Raw genomic sequence first — 22,047 nt, forward strand, 5'->3', positions numbered from 1 at the left:
AATCCACCTGCTAATGCAGGGTACATGGGTTCAAGCCCTGGTCCGATAGGATCCCACATGCTGCAGAGCAACTAAGCCCGTGTGCCACAACTACTGAGCCTGCGCTCTAGAGCCCACGTGCCACAGCTACTGAGCCCATGGACCCTAGAGTCCGCGTGCCGCAACAACTGAAGCCCACATGCCTAGAGCCCGTGCTCCGCAACAAGAGAAGCCACCACAATGAGGAGCCCGCGCACCGCAACAAAGAGTAGCCCCCGCTCACTGCAGCTAGAGAAAGCCCACGTGCAGCAGCGAAGACCTAAGGCAGCCAAAAATTTTTTTTAATTAAAAAAAAATAATTAAAAAGAATTAAAGAATCCAGTCCTGCTACTCTGCACACAGCCTGCCCATTAGCACCCCCATCAAGACTCTCCTCCCTACAGAGCACTGAAGCGGAGGTCATGAGAGATGAGCCACTTGGACGTGCAGAGGGAGACCCCAGAAAGGCTCCAAAAGGGCAGAAAAGGGACTTCTCTGGTGGTGCAGTGGTTAAGAATCTGCCTGCCAGGACTTCCCTGGTGGCGCAATGGTTAAGAATCCGCCTGCCAATGCAGGGGACACGGGTTCGAGCCCTGGTTCAGGAAGATCCCACATGCCGCAGATCAACTAAGCCTGTGCGCCACAACTACTGAGCCCACATGCCACAACCACTGAAGCCCGCGCACCTAGAGCCCGTGCTCCGCAACAAAGAGGAGCCACCGCGATGAGAAGCCCACGCACCTCAAGGAGGGGTAACCACCGCTCGCCGCAACCAGAGAAAGCCCGTGGGCAGCAACAAAGACCCAGCAGCCAAAAATAATTAATTAATTAATTAATTAATGGCAGAAAACGCCCCCCTACCCCACTTAAGGTTCTTTTCCTTGCAACCTGAAAAACATAAAGCTAAAATCCAAAGATACGTGATTTCACTAACCCAGACATGAGTGAAGCCACCTCACGAGTCGTGGTTCTCATCCAGTTTCCAAGAGCCCCAAGGACCCTCTATCCCACCCCAGTGAGGTCTTTAGTTTGAAACTGTACAAAGGAAAATACATACCTGATTTTTGGGAAACACTTTCGGGAAATGAAGCAGTTCATAAGCTGCTGTTCTGATAATGAAAGGATCTAATATTCTGATTTGATAAGGTTTATAGATCAGATTTAATGCTGGTTTCTTCCAAAAACCATTAGTATTCTGAAATAAAGTAAGAAAATAGAAAATACAACTTGTTGTTGTCTCTTTTTTTTAATGAAAAAAAAAATGAAGGTAATTGGAAGCCAGATCAATTTTGCCAACTTACTATTTTGCCACCTGTCAACAATTCCCACAGCCACTTTAAATCAAGCGGCTTAAAAGCAGTGAGAATCACCGTAGTATTAGGATCATTGTGATTGGGATCTGAAAAAACAGATTCTGGATAAAAAAGTCGGAAGGTAGTCCTTCTCCCAACTTCCTCTTCATGTCCTAAAACAGGACCATTATTCATTCTGTGGGTAGTAAAACACACAAGATATGTAGACCAAGCGCAGTACGGGTCACGTCCATCACAGTTCTCAGAGCTTTCAGAGCTGGACAAACATGGTCAGCCGTGTAGCCAGGGCTCTAAAACCACACGGCAATCCGTCAATCTTTCACACGTAACAGCCAAGGAAATAACTCCCTTTCGTGAAACAGCTGCTTGATCAAAGGCAGAAACATTCATTTGTGTTTGAAAATTAACTGTGGGGAAACTGATAATTCATTCTTACCTCCAGAAAAACTGAAGACAAAATGAAACAAATGGGAACATAAAACCACAGAATACTCAAAGCTAAAAGAGACCTGGGAGGACATCCAGACAAAACCCCTTGTGTTTGTAGATGAGGGCCCCAATGTATATATAGATAAAGTTACTTGACCAGGGTTACACAATCAAGTAGCAGGTGGACGTGTGTCTCAGTGACTAGAGTCACAGTTAAGGTGATTTGAAAACCCACCAAAATTGTTGTGCTCTGAAATAAAGTAACATAAAATTGCTATATTTATACCCAAGCACAACCAAATGAATGACTATCTCTGGCATGAACCAAAGAACCACAAAGGATCCAGTGTTGGGTCTGTGGATACTCAAAGCCAAGGTTAGACATATACTATTTATGCACACACCATGAAGGTGTGCTATGAAAAGGAATGCATCGTTCCCAAAACACTGTCTCCTAGGAGATAAATACTGTTTGACCCTTTGCCACTGACTGTGTGATATAAGGCAGCCTTAGTAACACCTGAAATGACTTTCATAATGTCTTTAATGGCATTTTCCCACAAGGGCCTGGTGTGGTTCTAGGTGACCAGATTTTAGACAATTACAAAGAAATTTGTGAGTGCTTCAACACTGTTTTGTGGATGAATTTTCACAGCTTCCTCAAAATGAATAATCAACAGAAAATAAGGTGACCACTCTATGCAGAAACCCTCAGCTTGTAACCCAGCAAAACGCCCAAGCACTGCCAGGTCATCCTAATGCATTGCCCAGCGCGAAGCTTTCCCACTCTTCAGAAGACTATTCATAGCCATTCCCAACACACACAAACTTTATCCCAGATAATGACCTGACTTCACCCTTTCAATGAGAAAATAGAACTTGAAATGTCCGCATTTCCCCACCATTACATCTATAGGACTCTTGGTAGCTGTAACCACAATCCCAGCTTTCCCTTCCACTGCAGAGATAACCACACTGGTGTTCTGAACCCCATCCCCTCTCTCGTTACCACACCAACCTCCTTATTCATTTCCATCAGTTTACTAATATGCTTTAGAATCTCTCTTTATAAAAGGAAACAAAATAGAAAATCTCCTTTGAGTCCATAATCATCTCCAGCGACTATCTCATTTCTCAACTCCACAGTGAAATTTCTCTGAAGAGTTGCTTCTACTGGTTTCTCCACTTTCTCACCTATCATTCTCTCCTCAAACCACTCCACTTGGGCTTCTCCCCCGCACCGTGCCTCCAAGTCTTCTTCTGTCAAGAGTAACAGTGAGCTTCAGCTTGCCAGTCCAATGGTGAACTCTGTCCTTATCTTACATGACCTCTCACCAGCCTTTGTCATGCTTGAAACCTCCCTCTGTCTTAAAACACTGTGATCTCTTGGCTTTTGTGATCACCTTTTCCTGTCTTTCTTCCTACCTCACTGGTAGATCCTCTCCAACTCTTTAACTCCTTTTTCTTTGCTCAACCTTTAAGTTTTGACTACTTCAAAGCTCAGTCCTGGGCCCTCTTCTCTGTCTCTCCCTGGGAAATCTCACCCAGTCCATGGTTTAAGTACAACTTACAGGCTGTTCGCAATGAAGATGTTAACCTGTTTATCTAACTGCCTACTTGACTTATCCACTGCAAATCTAATAAGCATATCAAACCTGGTATGTTCAAACAGTAGCCTTGATTCTCCTCTAAACCTGTTCCTACCCTGGTCCTCCCCAACTCAACCACTATCCAGCCAATCTCTTACGCTGAAAACCTAGGAGGAGGTATCCTGCATTCCTTTATTCCCATCTCTGCTCACATCTAATGCATCAGAACATCCTGCTAACTCTACCTCTAAAACATGCCTCAATCTAGCCCCTTATCTCCTTCCACGCCATGACAATCCTGTTGCAAGCCACCATTCTCTACCCAAATGCAGCAACCTAACTGGCCTCTTCATTTCCACAGCTTGTCCTTCCTGTTTCATTGTCCATGCCATCACCAGGGTATTTTAAAGACATAACCAGATAGAGTTGCTCTCTTGCTTAACAATTTTCAAAAGTTTTCTGTTATACTTAAAATAAAACGCAAGCTCTAATCGTAGTTTACAAAGTCCTACACAGCCTGCTCCTTACCTACCTCTTCAGCTGCCAATTGCACAACCTCCCCAGCCTGCTGCCCTCCAACCTCACTGGTTTTCTTGCTGCTGCTCTTAAACCTAGCATCATACCCTCCTGAAGACCTGCAGTAAACATCCTCTCTGTCTGTATTCCCTAGTCTTCATATGGCCGGTACTGTGTGGTCTTAGGTCCAGTTTAGATGTCGCCCCTTCAAAACAGTCATCAATTCAAAAATAGCCACTCAATCATTCTCTATCACACATGTTTTAGTTGTTTGCACGGCATTTATTACTACATTTCTTTATTTAATTACTGTTTTCTTCCCCTCGTTAGAATGTAAGCTCCTCGGGGAGCAAGAACATTATTCTTTTTCCCTGCTATATCCCCCTAGAACTGTGCTAGAACTAGAGCTAGAACTGTGCCTGGCATAGTAAGGGGATTTCATAAATATGTGCTAAATAAATGACCTGAAATCTAGGCCTACTCCAGCCAACAACTCGAGTAATGTGTAATGTACTTAAACATACTACAGCAACTCTACTTCCTTTTAAAACGCAGCGGTACTAAAGCAGGAAACTAGATTCTTTTGAAACAATTCCAGGTTAGCAAATAGAAGATATATTTACCTTATTATTACATCATAGGAGTCAATTTTTTCTCCTAACGTCTTATTCTTCAAAACTCCTCCATTACCAACCACCACACATTTTTTACATGGCACACTGTTGGGCAAATGACAAGAGAGAGATTGAGCCATCTTTTACAAAACTGGGTGATTCCAAGAACCCATTCATACTTTGAGGAACCCAATACAAGATTTCACTTGTTGCACAAGTAGAAAAAGAACCAGTTGTAACTTACAGGTCTAGGGATGTATTAGAAAGATATAAAATTCAAGAAATAACATTCCATAGGAAGTATATCATCGTTAGCAACTATTAAGGCATATCAGTTCACATACATCCCCTCATTTGATTCTCATAACCACCCACTGAGATAAGTAAGCCTGATATTCCCATTTTACAAATGAAGAAAGATTCAAAAACCTGTTAGGTGACATTTCAAAGTCATACTCCAAAGAGGTAAAACTAGGATTGAGTCCAGACCTTTGGACTACAAAAATACCCCTCAATATAGGATTCTGCATGTTAATATTGATACAAGTGTGTTTCATATTAGATGTGTATGTATTTTCCATCAGCATTACCCATTCCCCTGAGATTCCAGCTCTGGGTTATTGCTGCGTCTTAGAAGTTTGGAGACAGACATTATAGAATCTGGTTGGCAAAGTGCAGCTTCCTTGTACCTGCCCGTGCTCACTTCAATTCCCCAAACAGGTACTGGTTCTGGAGCTTAGCCAATACAAATGAAAAGTTTACTGTGTGTTCCTGGCAAAGAGCTTTAAAGTAGGACATGAAGTGGGACTTCCTGTTGCTGGCCGGAATCAGCCTAGGCCAGTGGATTATCTACTGTTCAGCTCTCAGCCAACGTGGCCTGGCCCTCAACATAATACAAGCCATACATGACAAACCCACAGCAAACATCATTCTTAATGGTGAAAAACTGAAATCATTTCCTCTAAGACCAGGATCAAGACAAGGATGTCCACTCTCACCACTTTTATTCAACATAGTTTTGGAAGTCCTGGCCACAGCAATCAGAGAAGAAAAAGAGATAAAAGGAATCCAAATTGGAAAGAAGAAGTAAAACTGTCACTGTTTGCAGATGATGTGATACTATACATAGAAAATCCTAAAGACGCTACCAGAAAACTACTAGACTCATCAATAAATTTGGTAAAGTTGCAGCATATAAAATTACCACACAGAAATCTCTTGCATTCCTATACAGTAACAATGAAAGATCCAAAAGAGAAATTAAGGAAACAATCCCATTTACCATTGCAAAAGAAAAGAATATAATACCTAGGAATAAACCTACCTAAGGAGGCAAAAAACCTGTACTCAGAAAACTATAAGACACTGATGAAAGAAATCAAAGATGACACAAACAGATGGAGAGATAAACCATGTTCTTGGACTGGAAGAATCAATAATGTGAAAATGACTATACTACCCAAAGCAATCTACAGATTCAACACAATCCTTATCAAATTATCAATAGCATTTTCCACAGAATTAGAACAAAAAATTTTACAATTTGTATGAAAACACAAAACACCCCGAATAGCCAGAGCAATCTTGAGAAAGAAAAACGGAGCTGGAGGTATCAGGCTCCGTGACTTCAAACTATACTACTAAGTTACAGTAATCAAAACAGTATGGTACTGGCACAAAAAAAGAAATATAGGTCAGTGGAACAGGATAGAAAGTCCAGAGATAAACCCACGCACCTATGGTCACCTAATCTATGACAAAGGAGGCAACAATATACAATGGAGAAAAGACAGCCTCTTCAATAAGTGGTGCTGGGAAAACTGGACAGCTACATGTGAAACAATGAAATCAGAACATTCTCTACCACCATACACAAAAATAAGCTCAAAATGGATTAAAGACCTAAGTGTAAGACCAGATACTGTAAAACTCTTAGAGGAAAACATAGGCAGAACATTCTCTGACACAAATCACAGGAAGATCTTTTTTTGATCCACCTCCTAGAGTAATGAAAATAAAAACAAAAATAAATAAATGACACCTAATTAAACTTAAGAGCTTTTGCACAGCAAAGGAAACCGTAAACAAAACAAAAAGACAACCCACAGAATGGGAAAAATATTTGCAAATGAAGCGACCGACAAGGGATTAATCTCCAAAATAAACAGCTCATGCATCTCAATATCGAAAAAACAAACAACCCAATCAAATGAGCAGAAGATCTAAATAGACATTTCTCCAAAGAAGACATGCAGATGACCAAGAGGCACGTGAAAAGATGCTCAACGTTGCTAATTATTAGAGAAATGCCAATCAAAACTACAATGAGGTATCACCTCACACCGGTCAGAATGGCCATCATCAAAATATCTACAAACAATAAATGTTGGAGAAGGTGTGGAGGAAAGGAAAGCCTCCTACACTGTTGGTGGGAATATAAATTGGTGCAGCCACTATGGAGAACAGTATGGACGTTCCTTAAAAAACTAAAAACAGAGCTACCATATGATCCAGCAATCCCACTCCTGGGCATATATCCGAAGAAAATCAAAATTCAAAAAGATGCACGTACCCCAGTGTTAACTGCAGCACTATTTACAATCGCCAGGACATGGAAGCAACCATCAATGGAGGAATGGATAAAGACAACATGGTATATATACACACACACACACACACACACACAAATGGAATATTACTCAGCCATAGAAAAGAATGAAATGATGCTATTTGCAGCAACATGATGGACCTAGAGATTGTCATACTGAGTGAAGTAAGTCAGACAGAGAAAGACAAAAATATCATATGATATCACTTATATGTGGAATCTAAAAAAGTGGTACAAATGAACCTATTTATAACACAGAAAAAGAGTCACAGCTGTAGAAAACAAACTTATGGTTACCAAGGGGGAGTGGGGCAGGGAAGGGATAAATTGGGAGATTGGGATTGACATATACACACTACTACATATAAAATAGATAACTAATAAGAACCTACTGTACAGCACAGGGAACTCTACTCAATACTCTGTAATGACCTATATGGGAAAAGAATCTAAAAAAGAGTGGATATATGTCTATGTATAACTGATTCACTTTGCTGTACACCTGAAACTACCACAACATTGTAAATCAACTATACTCCAATAAAAATTAATTTAAAAAAAAATGGCCTGGTCCATCCAACTCCAAGCTCTCAACACCACTCAGCCAGGCCTGGAGAAATGACAAAACAGATCATGTCCTTCTCCTCTTGGAGACAAAACTACAGAGGAGAAGGCTGTTGAGACTGTCCTTGCAGGGCCCTCATGACGGAAGTATGAGGAAAAAACCGTTTCTCTAAGAACCATGAAATCAGCAGACCAGATGAACTTCAGACCGTAAGGCTCTTAGGAAATTAATCAGTAGCAAAATTGCACAAATGCTGTAGAATATTTAAACGTAGAGAACACAGCAATACAGGAACTACGAAAGGAGCCAGGAGTTGGTCCTGTCAGGTTAAGGAGAGACAGGATACACATTCCTACACATGTAAACTTCCCTTTTTTATTTAGAATTTGTTTAGTTCATCTATTTGCTTGATGTTTTTATACCTTAAACTTTTTAAAAACACTTTTTTTTATGTTTTGAGACTTTCAGCTCCCAAATATTAAAAAGTCATGCATAATCAGTGTCTACTTTGTTACAAAAACAAGAAGATCCAGGGTTTCACAGATGGTACTGATGGGGGCTGGGGGGCAATCGTCCAACAGGCCCTCCTTGAGTCTGTACCCACAGACCTCCTATGATGGACATGTCACAATGTGTTCTAGAGAAGTTTCTTTCCTAAGTCTGCTTGTCTTTAACTATGAAAGTAACATTTCTAGGTGCTCTTATATACAAGTTTGACGTAAATCCCAATTCCAGGAAGCTACTCTGTCCACGGTGCTCTGCAGCCAGGTGGCATGGAGAAGATGGGGATGCTGGTCAACTTCAAAACCCTTTTCTCTCTGGGTCTGCGGCCATCCTCCTGAGCAGACCTAGCCCATGAGGGCTGTACAGCAGGGAGCAATTCCCACGCACACAGCTTGCGTGGTTCCTCTTTCCATGACCTCACAGCCAGTTTGATGCAAAATCAGAGGCTGAACCTCCCTGCTCCATCTCCCTACCAGAACGCTAGGTGAGGCTGGGCACCAGGGAGGGAGTGGCTAGGAACGGACAGGATGGAAATAACAGCTCTGCTCCTGTGAGGTCACCTGTGTGGAGGTGAAGGAGAAATATCTGTAATTTATGGCATGTAGACTAACCCTCTCCCTTCAAAGAAGGCTGGAGGCCACTCCCCTCCCAGCAACCATCCCGGACTGGGGTCCCCAGCCTGAAGCAGGCTTGCCTGACTCCAGTACCACCGAACATGCCGGGGCGGGGCCAGGAGCACAGGCCACCACCGTGTGTCCCCAGAGTTCTTACCTTGGAACCTCCACAAAGGACTCCTGCCCCACAGGCCTAATCTCTGAAGTTGACCCCAGAAAGAGGGAACTCAGCTCAGTCCCAGACACAGCCAGTTCCATAAACACTCAGCCAGAAGTTTCCCTCAGTGTTATCTGTATCAGGCAGGATTACAGTTGGTAATCAAGCCCCAGATCACGTGTGGCCAAAAGAGCATCGCAATACAAGAAGCTACCATCTGTCATACTCAGGTCACATCCCTGGTCCCCTCTCAAACTCCAGGTCCTGAGCCTCCTCTCACAAACCCTAACAAGCCTTCCAGCCAGAAGAAAAGGGGGAGTTAAGGGTGCAAGCAGATCTGTTTCACAGGAGCCCCAAGGACTGGTTCCAGAGGGAGGGTCATTCCTTCGACTCAGCCTCTCCGGCCCCCTCCCGCTTGGGAAGAATGGAGAGAAGTCATATGGACACTGCCTCACTCAAGAGAACTCCAGTTCCAAAGATGCTTTACAGTTCCATGGTCACCGCATTTTTAAAATTTCACTTTCTGTTTTTTTCTCTGTCAGCTTTGTAGGGGGCAGGTGGAAAGGGGAGGGCCCTTCACCACAGGAAAAGTTTGCTGATGCCTTTGAAAGGAAATCTCATCAATGAAATTTTACTTTTCCTCTTGGCAAGGGATATTGCAAAGATCCACCCATTTTTCTGAATATCATACATGACACTAGAAACTCCTCTAGGGGTGGGCCTAAGACGACTCTTAGGCAATAACATCTTCTCTGCCGCTGGTATTCACAGTGCCCCCATGATGCTGGAAAATGTGAAATGGAACAGATCCACGGTCTGAACCACATACCTTGTAATTCACTGCTTCCCTCCCTCCGCAGCAGGTACCCCCATATTACCAAAGGAGTGATTCATCCCCTCCTTGGCTTCATCCACCTGGCCTGGGCTCCTGGCTTCCCCTGTTTCCCTAGTGTGAATCAATAACTTCCAGTGTCCTTTGGGTGACTGTATAACTTCAAGATATTTAATTAACACAACTTTCATTCACAAACAGCTGCAGTGAATTGTGAATCCCTAATGGGCAAGAATATTATATTTCTGCAACCTCTAATCTAAAATTTTATATTTATTTATATTTTACTTATAAATATATTTATATTTCTGCATCCTCCAATCTAAAACTTCCTGATTCACAGGTTGTGCATTTTAGAAACTGATTTGGTTGTCACCTTAAGTGTGACTTTGTAGCTGGAGAAACAGGTAGCTGTTCTTCCTTCCTCCACTCTGGAAGCAGGTAGGGAAATCCATGTGCCTCAAATTGCTCACCCAGAAAACAAGATCATTCCAGAGTGCCTGAACCTGTTAATGGAAAATCTGGAAAGCTGCTGAAATAGTAATGGTAAGAGGTCACACTTCCCCGAGGTGAAAGCCGTGTTTCTCATCAAGTCAGGCAGATCCAGAAGAGCTACTGGCCTATGCAGAGTGAAACATCATCATCAGTATAGAGAAAGTAAACTTGAACTGCCCGCTTCCAGTGATCTGTGATCTGTCTTCTTTTCTAAGTGCTGTATGACTCCTTTCGGCAGCATAGTATACATTAAAATGTATCACTCCATCTTCAATGTAGCAATCTCTGGCAGATCCCACTGGTCATATTCCCAACACCCATTACCCCTTGTACCTTTGCTGGCAGAGCCCTGCTTTCACAAGCCTAACAGTGGTGAGTATATTCCTGTGCCAATGGTTGGTTTAGATGTGGTCACGTGAACCATCCCTGGGCAATCAGATATTAGGGAAGTCTGTTAAATGCCCTGGAAAAGATTTTACCCCCAGGAAGAGAATGGTTTGAGCAGAACACTGATTTTATCTACCCGTCCTTTCTGCTTAGATACTGACATGTGATAACAAGGTTAGGGCAGCTGCAGTCATCTTGCACCTAAGAGGGAAAGCCAGAGAGAGCCACCAAGAAGCTGCCCTGACATTACTGAGCCACTAATTCAATCCCATAACCGGAGCCAATCCATACAGACGTGCAGGTGGTACCCAGTACGCCGGCACTCCCTTGGTTTGTGCAATCCAGTCTGTGCAGCCATACGTGGCCTGCCCTGCGAGCTAGATCCACAAACCTGATTCTATACATCTGAATCCACACATCTAGGTGATATGGGAGATGATAAACATCCACTTAGTTCAAATCACGCTTAGTTAGGAATAGTGCTACTTGCAGCCCGGAGATCCTAAAACCCTGTGCACTGGACCGGGGTGGAGACCTCACTGCTAGCTGTAGCTCCCCTACTCAGCACCTCTGGGACCCTGGCCTCATGACCTAACCTCTTGGATCTCAGCCCTTTTACGAAGTAAGGGAATCACTGAGGTCTCAAATGTTGTTAACCTATGTCGCACAGAGCCATCTGTCAGTTCCTCCGGCATGTGTACCATGGGTTCTGTATCTCTCACTATCCAACATCTGACCACCGCAGTTGCTACAGAACACGTATGTGTTCCTCTCTGCCACAAATGACTACTTTGTTGATGTAGAATCACAACCTCCCCTCACCCTCAAGTCCTCCTCCTGGCTGAAAATGCTGCCTTGTAGAGAAACTGCAAAGGAGGAGGATGGCCAGAGCAGTGATGCAGACACTGATATCCCTTATAGAGCTTGGGCTCTTTTTAATAAATACACTGCTGACGTCTTAAGTTGTCAAAGACCATGCTCCCACCCTGGCTGGTTGCCAATGTAACCTGGCTCTGCCGCTGCTGACATAATGGATTCTGCCTGGGTGAGCAACTAGGCAGCCTTCGCAAATCCCCATCCATTTAGCAAGCAACTGACTTAACACAGGTGCTTCCATTAAGTAAGATATTTATGTTTAGTTACTCTATAACCACCTATGCAGGACTCAAGCACTCTTTGCAGAATCTGGCGGGCTTGCGGAATGCGATGGTGATGGCCAGGGGTGGAGAGCTGGTTCCTGTATTTTAAGCGAGAGCAGAGATTTTGTGACCCAGGATTTCGCTGCTCTGGCTGTGGGAGGATGTGCTCCCACTGAGGAGAAAGCAGCAATCCCCAGGACCAGGGTGCAAGCTGGTGCTACAGAGCTCCACACACAGCCAGGAAGGGTCAGGACCTCATAACATGGACATATTTTAAGTATTCTTTCTCTGTGATGCAATTCCCTTAAAATATCCTCAATCACTAGTGAAGTTTATAAAAAAGCACGGCCACATTGTGTGAGCTGTGCTTGGGAGATTAAAAAAGAACCGAGTCCTGAGAAATCAACAGCGACAGCGAGGGAAACGATGGCAAGAGAACTAGAGGTGTGTCACTCCAAACCGTTTGTTCTAGGTGTGGCATCATGGTGCCCTCTGAACAAAGTGGCTAGAAAGGAATCTAGAGGGCACCTCAACCATCCCCCCCTCCTTTTTAAAAGCTTTTGTTTAAATTGAACTATAATTCACATGCCCTAAAATTCACCCATCTAAATAATAAAATTCAGCAGGTTTTAGCATATTTGCAAAGCTGCGCCACAATCACCATTATCCAATCCAGAACGTTTTCATCACCCGACAACGACACCCCACAGCCAGTAGCGGTCACTCTCCATTTCCACCCCCATCCCAACCCCTGTCTGTGGCACAACTAATCCACTTTCTATCTCTATAGATTTGTCTATCCTGGCCATTTCATATAAATGGAGTCATACAATATGTGATCTTCTGTGACTGACTGCTTTCACTGAGCAAAATGTTTTCAAGATTCACTCATGCTCTAGCAGGAATCAGTACTGTGTTGCTTTGTATGGCTGAATTACATTCCATTGTATGGCTATACATTTAATTGATCCATTGAGCAGTTGCTGGACATTTGGTTGTTTCCACTCTGGGGCTATTATGAACGATGCTGCTATGAACATTCACGCACAAGTTTCACGTGGTTATATGTTTTCAATTTAAGCTTTCTATTTTGAAATAATTCTAGATTCACAGGAAGTTGCAAAAATAGTACTGAGAAGTCCTGTGTAACCTTCACCCAGTTTCTTCCAGTGGTTACACTGATTTAAGTTATTAACTTAACTTTATTAACTAGTAAAGCTGACATCGGTATAATGTGCATATACAGATCTACCTCCTCTTTTGTAAAACCAAGGTTCAGAAACTCCGAAACCTGCCCAAGGTCCCAGAGCAGTTACGCCTGACCCGCTGACTCTAGCAACTTTTCACCAGTACCGCCCCTCTATTTCAGATGGCCCATGCCCACCACCTGCCCTCCCCTCTCCCCGACAAAAGAATAAAAACAAACTTTTCTAAACTATCCTTTTCTATCCTTAGCATCGCTCCTCTGCTGCCGAAGTTCTGGTCAGACGGCTAGTTTGAGTATTCCCATAAAAGGAGGAACATGGAAAAGAAAACAAACACGAAAAGATTAATCATTGTTTTTAAATGGCTTGTCTTTTTGGAACTAGCTAGAGAAGGTGGTTGCACAATACTGTGAATGCATTAAGTGCCACTGAATTGTTCTCTTTCAAACGGTTCACTTTATGTTGCGTGAATTTCACCTGAACAAGAAGAAAAAATGATTTGTCAACATTTCTTTGAGACTTTTTTTTTTCCCCATACTTAGGATCCTCTGGCTCAGCAGCAAATGACAGAGAAAGCCAACTGGCATATTTACTGTGCATGATCTTCAGGAAGAGAGTTGAGAAAAGAAAACTTTTTCAGTAGTATCTATTCAGAGAAGATTCTATCCAGATCATTTATCTTTAAGAGGCAAAAACCCCACAAAAAACAAACAAACGAAAAACCCTATTTAACGTACATCTGTTTTGGTGAATTTACACATGTACCCTGGAGATGTTTTAGTTTAGCCCTGTCAAAGTATTAAAAATGGTTTGAGGTTAAGGATAAAGGCAGAAGCCACATTACATAATGGAGGGGGGGGGCGATTTATAGCCCTGGAAATCCTAAAGAATATACCCAAAAGAATTCACAGTTCCAGAATTCTCTTCTCCTTACCTCTTCAGATGACACTCAGTCTAAGACATTTAATTGTGGAGTCTTCTGTTTTTGCGCTGCTGGTTAAATGCAAAGGGAGGAACTGGAGAAGAGTGGAAGTCTGGAGACCTCTTAACCTCTATGGACCTCAGTCCTCTCATGTTTAAAATGAGGGGACTGGACTAACGATCTCCATCCTTCCTGCCTCTGACCCTCTCTGTGACTTCACTGTGCTTTTGGGTCTGGCCCTCAGTCCACACAACTGAGCAGGAACAGGTGAGGTGAGGTAACTGGGATTCTTTAGGGAACAGTTTAGCAGCCTCAGTATTCACCCCATCCCAACCTGCTGGACCACTGCTCAGAAGAGAAACTCAGAAAGAATATAAAGGAAAAAGCCCAAGATTAACCCTCTATTAAAAATACATACCGGGCTTCCCTGGTGGCGCAGTGGTTGAGAATCTGCCTGCCAATGCAGGGGACACGGGTTCGAGCCCTGGTCTGGGAAGATCCCACAGGCCGCGGAGCAACTAGGCCCGTGAGCCACAACTACTGAGCCTGCGCGTCTGGAGCCTGTGCTCCGCAACAAGAGAGGCCGCGATAGTGAGAGGCCTGCACACCGCGATGAAGAGTGGCCCCCGCTTGCCACAACTAGAGAAAGCCCTCACACAGAAATGAAGACCCAACACAGCCATAAATAAATAAATAAATAAATAAATTTATTAAAAAAAAAATACATACCAAAAAGATAACTAAAATAATAAAATACAATGGGGTATATAAATGGCCTATCATGTGTTCTCATCTTTTCACAAGGAAAACTGAGAACTCCTATCACAAAATTAGGGCGAAAGGCAACTTTCTATAATGAAAATACTTTTTCTAACAGATGTGATTACAAGAAGGGAGGCAAATTATTACGATTATTACTAAGTGACCAAAAACTTTGAAAAAGAACAGATTTGGTGGGGGGGGGGGGGGGCGGGATGGAGAGGTTAGGGAAGAGGGGAGGTAGAGCAAAGAAGCAGCATGGGCTTCTTCTCCTGGGCTCTTCCACACAGAGTTATGGCCAAACATGCACACTCCTGTTCCCTTCCCTCTTTATTTCTGGCCCAAGTTCTTCATGGTAGCGACTTTAGAAAAAGGCTCTCTCTGCCTCACTGAGTTACTTTACTCACATTACCTACAAAGGTGGCATAAATAAGACCTCATAAGAAACCCCGCTTCAAAATGATCTGCAACACCAATATGTTTCAACAGCTTTCATTTCCAAGAGAGAAACCACAGTTGGCTGCTTCAAGCACCGAGCTAGGTTGGTATAGTGTTACGTAACTGACTTCAGAATCTTGAATATTTCCAGGCACAGAAACAGAAAATGGTGGACAACACTGATAAAGACTGCTACTTGCCCCTCAATAATTATGTTTCATTTGTCTCTTAAAATAGGACTTTCTCTCTCTCTCTCTAAGGTGGGTACACAGCCACATGGAATAGAGGCTACATTTTCCAGTCTATCTTCCAGAAAGGCCTTGTGATTATACCCCTAGCCAATGGGATATAATTGGTGGTTGCTAGCAAATTTTTAACAATCAGTCCTCTTTGGGAGAGACGGAGGTGATGGGGAAGCCCTAGTTTGCAGTGTTTGCCAATTTCCATGGTATAAATATACTCCCACCATGGCTAATTTCAAGCTTCTACCTTGATGGCACTGAACACGGACTGGGGAAGAGCGGCAGCTCTCACAAGTTGGTACCAACAGGCTCCAGCACATCACTGGCTGTAATAAAGTGTTATATGTAATTTCTGGGAAATGTCCTTAAAGAAGGAGGCAAGTCTTAATGGCTGGGGGCATGCCCTTCCCCCTTCATCCTCCCCACTGGCCAGAATGTACACATGACTGGTGAAGTCCAGCCATCAGATTGGACCATAAGGAGGAATAACAGAGTCACAATAGAGAAGCCCTGGTCTCTGATGATCAACAACTGCTAAGCTGGCCTGAGATTGCTTACCTGCAGGCTTCATTTACATGACAATTGTGAGAAAGAGGAAAAGTTGTATATTGCAAATGCAACTGATATTTGGAGTTTTCCCATTCACAGTAAAATCTATCCCAACCAAGGGCATCACGCATGCTAAATGAGATAAGTAAAGGATTCAGATTTGAAACAACAAAAAAATGTCTGAACCTTTCTGGGAGGGACAAAGAGGATAGAAGGTGAACAGAACAGCCAAAGGGGGAAGGGACTTGAAAATGAGGTTCTCACCTCTCTCCACCTGAGCCCCTCCTCTCTGACCTACAGACCCCTACAGAGAATGAGCAAGCCTCGGCCAGCAAGGCTTCCTCCTGGTACACGAGGGCCACAGCTCCCGGATCCACAGTGAGGGCTCAGGAAGGACTCCCCAACTAAGGGTGGTCCAGATCCTCTGCCAGAGAAGGACAGACTGTTCTCACGCCTCTTTCTTCTACAGCATTTCCCCAGGCAGAGAGGAGAGATGGGAAATGTATAAGGTTATTTGGGGGGATAGACTGAGTTGACTCCGAGGCAGTGATAGGCAGGTTAGTGTATTCTGCCTTTCTGGGTTTTACTTAAAATATATTTATTGCTCAGGCATGGGCTGGCCTGTTATGATCTTCGGATTGTACTGTGGGTTTCAGATAAATGTAGAATGACTTACTTAAAATGTAGGTAAAATTTATTATTACACGTGAACGCCTCCTAAATGTTAATATCTAAATGAAGATAATAGTGTCACAAGTATATTCTTATCCACTTTCAAAACACTCTTTCCGAGGTCTCTAGGGACCAAGTCTGCACACATCGCACAAGCAATTCAGCAATGCTGAGTGTCTAGTGCATCACTGCCCTCACTCTGGGAGGATCCTACAGGGATAGTCTCCATTCACTGTACACCTGCACAGTTTCTGCTTGTACATTGACGGTACTTCCATCTCTTAACAACTTCAGACGCAAGAACCTTTGTGCGATCAGCATGATTTTCCGTCCTTCCTCACCACCCACACCCACCTCCCTCCCAATGCTAGTGATGCTGAGGACCCGATGTGGGTTGATGGTGGGAGTGGGGGGGAGGGGGAAAGGGTGGGGAGCAGGCAGACCAAGTCAGCAAGAAGAGAGGAGGTGGCCTGGCTGAGGCACATACAGATGACGAACACCTGTGCAGGAAGAGGCTCTGAAAGCAACTAAATAAAGCACAGCTAGTTCTAAGATAAAAATCAGGCAATGACTGAAGCCCGCGCGCGCCTAGAGCCCGTGCTCTGCAACAAGAGAAGCCACCGCAATGAGAAGCCTGCACACCGCAACAAAGAGTAGCCCCCGCTCGCCACAACTAGAGAAAGCCCGTGCGCAGCAATGAAGACCCAACACAGCCGAAAATAAATAAATAAATAAAAATTAAAAAAAAAAAACAACTTGTCAAAGAAAAAAAAACAGGCAAGAACAAAAGTTCCATCAAGAAACCTGACAGGGCTTCCCTGGTGGCGCAGTGGTTGAGAATCTGCCTGCCAGTGCAGGGGACACGGGTTCGAGCCCTGGTCTGGGAAGATCCCACATGCCGCGGAGCAACTAGGCCCGTGAGCCACAACTACTGAGCCTGCGCGTCTGGAGCCTGTGCTCCGCAACAAGAGAGGCCGCGATGGTGAGAGGCCCACGCACCGCGATGAAGAGTGGCCCCCGCTCGCCGCAACTAGAGAAAGCCCTCGCACAGAAACGAAGACCCAACACAGCCAAAAATAAATAAATTAATTAATTAATTAAAAAAAAAAAAAGAATCCTAACAGTATCTCACATTTACAGGGCCAAGGATTTTTTTCAAAGCTTTGCAGATACCTGCTACAATTATTTAAGGTATAACCATTATCACTGTTAAGTCAAACATCCAGCCCTGGATGGACCCACCCAGGTTCACATCCTGGCTCTGTCATTTACCAGCGCTAACAAACTACATATGTTGGCCTGGCCTCAGTTTCTCAATTTAAAAAATGGAGATCATCAACCATACTTTGCAGGGTGGTTGTAAAACTTAGAGAGAATTGATAAAAAGCACACATGCCAAAGGTCTGCATAAAGCAATATCCTACAGATGAGAGCTGTATAAATTTTGGTTAGAAAAGAATGTATATGGTTGCTGTGGATATGTGATCAAAACTTGAAATTGATTAGGTTGATGGCATAGTTTTAAATTATAAAAAGTACAAACTGAAATGAACCAACATTATTATATAATCTACACCTCAATAATCTGGGCCACTGACAGAGAAAAATTAGATAAATTCAGACAAAATCTAGCACTGCTCCTCCAGCTCTGTTCTGTAAACTATCTCCATTTTCACACCTCCGTCTACTACCCCCATTTCTGCACCCACCAAAAAGCACCTCTATTCTCTTGGATAAGAGGGGGAATTCTGCCATTTTCCTTTTTAATGGAGGCCTCACAGCTGCAGATAACCCTTCTCATCCCACTGGACAACTGGCCAAATTCTAAAGTACAGCTTAAAACTTTGTGAAATAAGTCCACCTCTGTAAAATAAGTTGACTTGCTAAGAAGTCTGTCTTTGGCAACTCAATTCCTAAGGGATTAAATGGACACCAAATTTTTCTAAAAACTAAACTGCCTTTTGTAGTCAGAAAATGTGTACCTAGGGCTTCCCTGGTGGCGCAGTGGTTGAGAGTCTGCCTGCTAATGCAGGGGACACGGGTTCGAGCCCTGGTCCCAGAAGATCCCACATGCCGCGGAGCAACTGGGCCCGTGAGCCACAACTACTGAGCCTGCGCGACTGGAGCCTGTGCTCCGCAACAAGAGAGGCTGCGATGGTGAGAGGCCCACGCACCGCGATGAAGAGTGGCCCCCGCTCGCCGCAACTAGAGAAAGCCCTCGCACAGAAATGAAGACCCAACACAGCCATAAATAAATAAATAAATAAATAAATAAATAAATAAATAAATAAGAAAATAAATAAATAAATAAGAAAATGTGTATCTAAGCAAGCTGTTCACTTCCCTCAAATGTAATTCTGAACAAAAGGAAGAGAGCTGCTTCTGAAATCCAATATTCAAGTGAAACAGAAAAGATCCTCATGAGGGAGCAGTTTAGAAGATGTATGGGAAGGTATGGGAACCATGCCATGGAAGGAGGCTGTGAGCTGATTAACAGGGAGTGTGAATTAATTCTTCAGTAACAACTTAGAAAAGATGAACGTGGGTTAAAAATGTCCTGACTTGGGACTAGCATGGCACATCATCAAGACTGTCTACAATCTTTTGAGCCAACCAATTATGCAACTTCTAAACTATATTTGTAGTTTGTTTACTTCAAGTGTCATAGAAATAACTCCTAGGCATTTTAGTTATGCACAAAAGCTATGGAATCTTCCTGAGTGAATATATTTTACACTGGGGTACGTATTTTGAATCAACTTAGCTAAAACTAAAAGTAAAACAGAAGCAAGAAAACAAACTCACTTGTCAAACTCATCAAAGAGATCACAACTCTGCAGTTTTGAAAGAGCAAGTCGAAAGTATTCGGCTAGAAAACAAATGGGAGTATTATGAATAAAAGCAATCATGACTTCTTAGGTACACAGTAAACCACCTTATCTACTGCCCTCCCCAAAACCCACTTCAAACTGGTATGGCCACCTGTGATTTATTCTGTGGTGAAAATTCATGTTACAACTGCAATTAGCCAGCACTACTTAACAGGCGCACTCAAAATGGTAAATGCTCTAAGGACATTCTCCAAAAACCCCAGAAAAATAAGATGTTTAATCTAAAAACAATCATAACCAAAAATTAATCATATCAGATGATTCTGAAACTGACATTGGTATAGAAATCAATATTCTGCAACTTTAAACCTATTAGATTATCAAACTCTCTGCAATGTATTTTAAACACACACACACACACACACACACACACACACACACACACCCAGGATCAGCTGAATAAGAAAAGTCTAACTCAGGAAACTACAGGCTTGTCACCTCCTAGGCTTTCAGGGTCTCTCAAAATCTAGACTATAAAATTGTGCAAGGCAAAGCAGTTGTCACCAAGCAGAGGGAAAATCGTTTCATCATTAGTAAATGGAGTAATTCTCTCTAAATTTAGCAAAAATAAAATATCCTCTGATTAAATTAAAAGATTGACCAAGGACCTAGAATGTGCTGATGACATAAAATAAAACTCATAGGTAAAGAGGTGAAATGGGAAATAGGGAGGAAGTTAACCCATAGGGTTGTCTTGCTAATTCTGAATTGGAATAAAGTAAGGCATTGAAACTCATGAATAATACGGTGGCAAAACAAAAGTGAAAAGCAGTTTCTCAAAAACAAAAAAATCTACCTTTTTTCATTCTTTTATTCCACACTGACTCAAAATGAATAGGGATTTATGTATTAAAATTTAATTCCTTTCACCCAATCCCCAAATCTTATCCTTAGGAATCATTATGAAACAGAAAGATTAAAAGGCCTTAAAATTATATAAACATGTGATTCACATCAAACACCACTCATATTAATAGGGCAGGGTAAGAATAATATTACTGACCTGATGTTCTTATCCCATAGGGCAAATCAAACTTATCGCTACCATACAAGGAAGCAGTATTTTTAAAATCAGCTGCACACAGAAAAGGGTGAAACTGATGAAACCTGGAAGAAAAGGATAAAGAATGATTTTCCCAAATGTGTATAATATTTGCATGTTTTTAAAATCAGAACTGTAAATAACTGTAGTATGTCATTCCTATTGTTGTATTAACTATACATGAATGTATAATTATTTTTAAGATTCTTTAAAAATCATCTTAAACACTATTTAAATATTACCTACAAGGGGATGTGCACTGGAACTACACACCCAGAAGGGAAACGCTTTCCAAGTAGTAAAACCAAAATTATGTAACAGCTTTGAGTGGGGAGGGGGGGGGGGCACAAAATTTAAAAACCAGCAAACACCAGTGACAGCCATCTACAGGGAGAGATAAAGGAAGAAATAAGGGAAAGTAGAAGTACAGATGCTGATCCACTCCCAAAAGAAAACATACCATAAAGCTGTTGTCAGCTGTGAAAATAAAAACACACTGAAAGTTAGAGGTAGCTAGAACTGAACTCTTTCCTGAGGTCATTAAGTTAAAATTTACTCAAGAACAAGAACTACAGGTATTTGTCTTCTTGCTGCCTGCCCTGCCCCCCTGCTCCACTCAGGTACTCTCTCAGACAACAATGTTTGATGAGGCGCCTCTGTTTTTTCCCTCACTTTTAGCTCCTGGCACAGAGTAGGCAGACAACATACATTTAAGAAATGAGTGAATGGGGGCTTCCCTTCCCTGGTGGCGCAGTGGTTGAGAATCTGCCTGCCAACGCAGGGCACACGGGTTCGAGCCCTGGTCTGGGAAGATCCCACATGCCGCGGAGCAACTGGGCCCGTGAGCCACAACTACTGAGCCTGCGCGACTGGAGCCTGTGCTCCGCAACGGGAGAGGCCGCGATAGTGAGAGGCCCGCGCACCGCGATGAAGAGTGGCCCCCGCTTGCCGCAACTAGAGAAAGCCCTCGCACAGAAACGAAGACCCAACACAGCCAAAAATAAATATAAATAAATAAATAAATTTTTTAAAAAAGAGAAATGACTGAATGAATTTCAATTCCAAACTAATTCTTTATGGGACCATTATGAAGTAGAAAGAAATAAGTTTTTTTTTAATTAAAGAGAAGGAACAGGGACTTCCCTGGTGGTCCAGTGGTTAAGACTTCGCCTTCCAATGCAGGGAGTGCGGGTTCAATCCCTGGTCAGGGAGCTAAGATCCCACATGCCTCCGGGCCAAAAAACCAAAACATAAAACAGAAGCAATATTGTAACAAATTCAATAAAGACTTTGAAAACGTCCACATCAAAAAATAAAGAGAGCGAGATAAGGAAGAGGTAAAGCACATATTAAAATGCCATTTCCACCTACCAGGACTAAGTACTGCAGAGCAAGTCACGCTAATCCTTATCCCATCCCCAACACATGGCCCCTTCTTTCCGGCATTATCAGTTTTGATCTTCCTTATTATAAAAATTGCAGGTGGAGATAAGAGCGCCCCTGGTGTTTCAGAGGCTGCATGACAAAATGGAAATAAACAGCAGTAG

The 22,047-nt window shown here is 42.9% G+C and overlaps 1 protein-coding gene across 8 annotated transcripts in view; it reads right to left on the bottom strand.

Annotated features, from left to right (window-relative positions):
- Positions 1 to 22,047, bottom strand: part of ST3GAL6 (ST3 beta-galactoside alpha-2,3-sialyltransferase 6) — a 78,994-nt gene that overhangs the window by 8,414 nt on the left and 48,533 nt on the right. For all 8 annotated transcript variants that reach the window (XR_014263095.1, XM_082460538.1, XM_082460536.1 and 5 more), the window contains 5 exons: positions 20,462 to 20,565; positions 19,373 to 19,436; positions 4,489 to 4,584; positions 1,320 to 1,506; positions 1,076 to 1,213 (listed from right to left, as the gene is read on the bottom strand). Coding sequence is in view for 7 of the 8 variants with exons in the window: in XM_082460538.1 (XP_082316664.1) it covers positions 1,076 to 1,213; positions 1,320 to 1,506; positions 4,489 to 4,584; positions 19,373 to 19,436; positions 20,462 to 20,565 (589 nt within the window). In the remaining variant the exon portion in view is untranslated. The remainder of the gene's footprint in view (positions 1 to 1,075; positions 1,214 to 1,319; positions 1,507 to 4,488; positions 4,585 to 19,372; positions 19,437 to 20,461; positions 20,566 to 22,047) is intronic.

This window comes from Balaenoptera physalus, assembly GCF_965194825.1.
Source record: "Balaenoptera physalus genome assembly, chromosome: 4".
In the NCBI taxonomy this organism is placed as follows: Eukaryota; Metazoa; Chordata; class Mammalia; order Artiodactyla; family Balaenopteridae; genus Balaenoptera; species Balaenoptera physalus.